This window comes from Athene noctua, chromosome 4 (genome assembly GCF_965140245.1).
Source record: "Athene noctua chromosome 4, bAthNoc1.hap1.1, whole genome shotgun sequence".
Classification (NCBI taxonomy): Eukaryota; Metazoa; Chordata; class Aves; order Strigiformes; family Strigidae; genus Athene; species Athene noctua.
Genome location: NC_134040.1, coordinates 51,193,832 through 51,196,848, shown reverse-complemented (window position 1 = coordinate 51,196,848; position 3,017 = coordinate 51,193,832). Strand labels below are relative to the sequence as shown.

The window sequence follows — 3,017 nt, the reverse complement described above, 5'->3', positions numbered from 1 at the left end:
ATTTAACTCTGAGGAGATGCATCCACCCACAGACCCAAGGAAAGCTTCTCCTAATGATCATCTTGTCTCTCAGGCAGACCCATTGGCACAGGGCAGTGCTAAACTTCACTTATGTATTGCTACTAAGACAATTCTCCAGAAAGCCCAAACATTGCCCTTGGCCATGTGGAGCTGAACACAAGCCTGAGGAACCCTGGATCCATATACTTGTTTGAAAAGTATGACATGTAACAGTTTGTTTTAAATTACTGAGATATGTCAGGTAAGCCTTGTTTCTGCCTTGTCCAGAGTTCAACTAAATGTAGTCGTCCTGTATTCGTAGCCCTGCAGTGCTCAAATGGGTCTCAGAGAAACAGTGCTGAAGATTGCACACACGTTGATGTTTGTACTTGAGAAAATATGCCCTTTGGTGGAATAATTCTAGTTACTAGGTGATTTGGCAGTTACCTGTTCAGAATCCGGTTGATTATCATCTTCACCCATTTGGCCTGAGGATCTAAACAGATTTGCTGGCTGTTCTTCAGTGTTGCTCTGCAGTGGAATGAACATTTCATTTCAGTTAATATTGACACCTAAGGAGGTCAGAGGAGTACACAGACAAAGCTGAGGATTATAAGTTCAAGGGCTGCCAACGTTTCAGCATTTGTAAGCCATAATTTATCTTGCCTGCTGACTTACATAATTTCCACAGCGTTGCAGTGTGGGCCCTTAGGAATGATCTCTACGTTGGCCAGGTGCTTTGGCAACATTAATCCTCTGACAGTCTGGATGCAGTGACACCGCAGTTCTGCTGCCAGCATTATCTCTGTGAGGAAAGGAAAGGAAAGCTTGTAATGTCTGCAACTGCACCAATCTAATAATGAAAACATTAATTAGAGAAAGCAGAAGGGATAACAAGTTCATGTCTCAGGGTATAAATGGATTGCTATTCATGGGTTTAAGGTAGTACATTCACTGAGCAAGAACAGGGCATTTGAGATCTGCAGGCTTTGTACAGGTAACAATTTATAAATTTCCATTACTACTACAGTTATTTTGGCATCGCATGACATCAAGTGCAATGAAAGGCTACTGGAAGTGTGGGTCTTCTATCTTATGAGAGGAAGAAAAACGTATCTGAAGAGGCAGACAGCTACTTCCTATGATTACAGCCTGGAGGTGAAACCTGTTCGTGTTAAAATTCTACACTGTTACCCGGTGTGAAAAAGCTACAAAAATATTCAGCTTAGAAGCTTAATCAAGATGCTAGGAAAGATGTGGGGGCCTCTGAGGGAGCAACTCTGGCTAAGTACTAGGAGCAAGAAATTATGTCACACATTGTACAGAACCCAAGTCCATGGACTGAATTTGCTGTTGCCTGACAGTCCTTCCAGACCCATGTTACCCTAGTGAAGCAAAAAAAAAAAGTTATCCCATCTTGGACCACCAGCAAGGTGAATGGAAGTTATTCAAGAGCACCAGCCGTGAAGCCCCAGAGCTTTCCCCACTCCACCCACTGCAGACACAGAAATATCTTCCTGATTTCAAGCCAGGTATCACAGGTAAAAAATGCATAATCACAACTCTCACATTTGTCCATTTTTCAGACTAAGGCAAGCTGCCTCTTCAGCTTGAAATTCCTGACAGTTGAACTGTGGAATATATTTGAAAGAGGAAATTCAGTACTTTGAGGACAGTATCAACAAGAAGCAAAGACAAGCTCCAGATAAATGGATGTGGGGCACACTCCTACTGAGAGGAGTAGAGCTGCAGGAGCCGAAATCCCAGTCAGTTCATCGATCCTCTCTTACTGTGGGTAGTCTTGACATCCCTTAAGACCAAACAGCAAACCCCTTTACCTCACCCTGTGCTAGTTCTTGTACCTTGATATGATTGTCCACCTATGTCCCTTCTTCACTTATCTTGCACCCAGCTGAATCTGCTGGTGCTTCTCTTGGCTGACCAACACCTCTCTACCTACCTGGCAGAAAGCAGAAACAAATGCACTTAAAAAGTCAAGCATTGGGAAGCACAGAGCTTCCCAGCAGAGCAACAACATCCCATCTGCAGACTCAAGGGAAGAAAATGAGATTCCCAAAGGCTGTGACAGGGCTTCACTGCAGGTGTGTGTAATGATACAGGTGTCCTGGTAGACAGTTGTCCAGCCTGGAAGTTGGCCACACACAGCTCTGTTCTGGCTCAGGAGGGACTGCAGATATGTGTCATCCCAACATAAAGCAAGGATGCAGTATGACCAAGCATCTACATGGTGCTCAGGCTTGGAAGCATTCCAGACCCCTTGGCATACTTTCTGCCCACAAAATACTTCTTGGACTTTCCCAGCAGAGTTTGGGTTTTTTTAACCCTCCTGCTTCACAGGAAAGAGCTCTCAACAGATGGCTGTTGATTAGAAATACTGATTCAAACTAAGCTGGATATTCCAAGCTTTCATCTCAGGGCCTGTTATCATAAAAGCAGCATGAAAAGTGATAGCGATGCAATATGCCACACAGTTATTGCAAGCTATCACTTCTGAGGCCCTGGTTGTAGCCTGCTTTTTCTCAGAATATTTAAGATACAAGTTCACCAACCGCAGTGAATTTCCACTAGCAGAATAATAATAGGAGACAAGAAATAGGCCCACTCTGACAGTATGAATATGTTTTTCTTGACCTGCTACCTCACCTGAAAGACCATGTGAGTATAGAAGTTCACGCACCTTGAAAACATTCTGTTTAGCTAAACCACATTGCAGAATAATTGTAATACAAAGGAAAAGAAATTCTATTTTCTTACCATTAAAGTTGCCCATAAAAGAGAGAATCAGGAGGGAGATTACAGTCTTGCTATCCATGACTGCTCTCTGTGCCTTCTTATGGTGAACTGAAAACAATCTGTGCTGTGTCTTTAGACCCACATGGGACTGCTGACAGTTACACTCCAGGATTTGCTGCTTATGCACATGTAATACAGATGGAATTGCTCTTGCTATTGCCTTTTGACACAACCAGAACAAGTGGGAAAATCTGAGATGAAAC

At 43.2% G+C, this 3,017-nt stretch overlaps 1 protein-coding gene across 1 annotated transcript; it reads right to left on the bottom strand.

The window, feature by feature from the left end:
* Positions 1-443: 443 nt before the first annotated feature.
* Positions 444-800, bottom strand: LOC141959976 (growth-regulated alpha protein-like). Its single transcript, XM_074904444.1, has 2 exons — positions 679-800; positions 444-531 (listed from the first exon to the last, which is right to left on the bottom strand). The coding sequence occupies exons 1-2, from the start codon at positions 798-800 to the stop codon at positions 444-446; spliced, it is 210 nt and encodes a 69-aa protein (XP_074760545.1).
* Between the last annotated feature and the right edge of the window lie 2,217 nt (positions 801-3,017).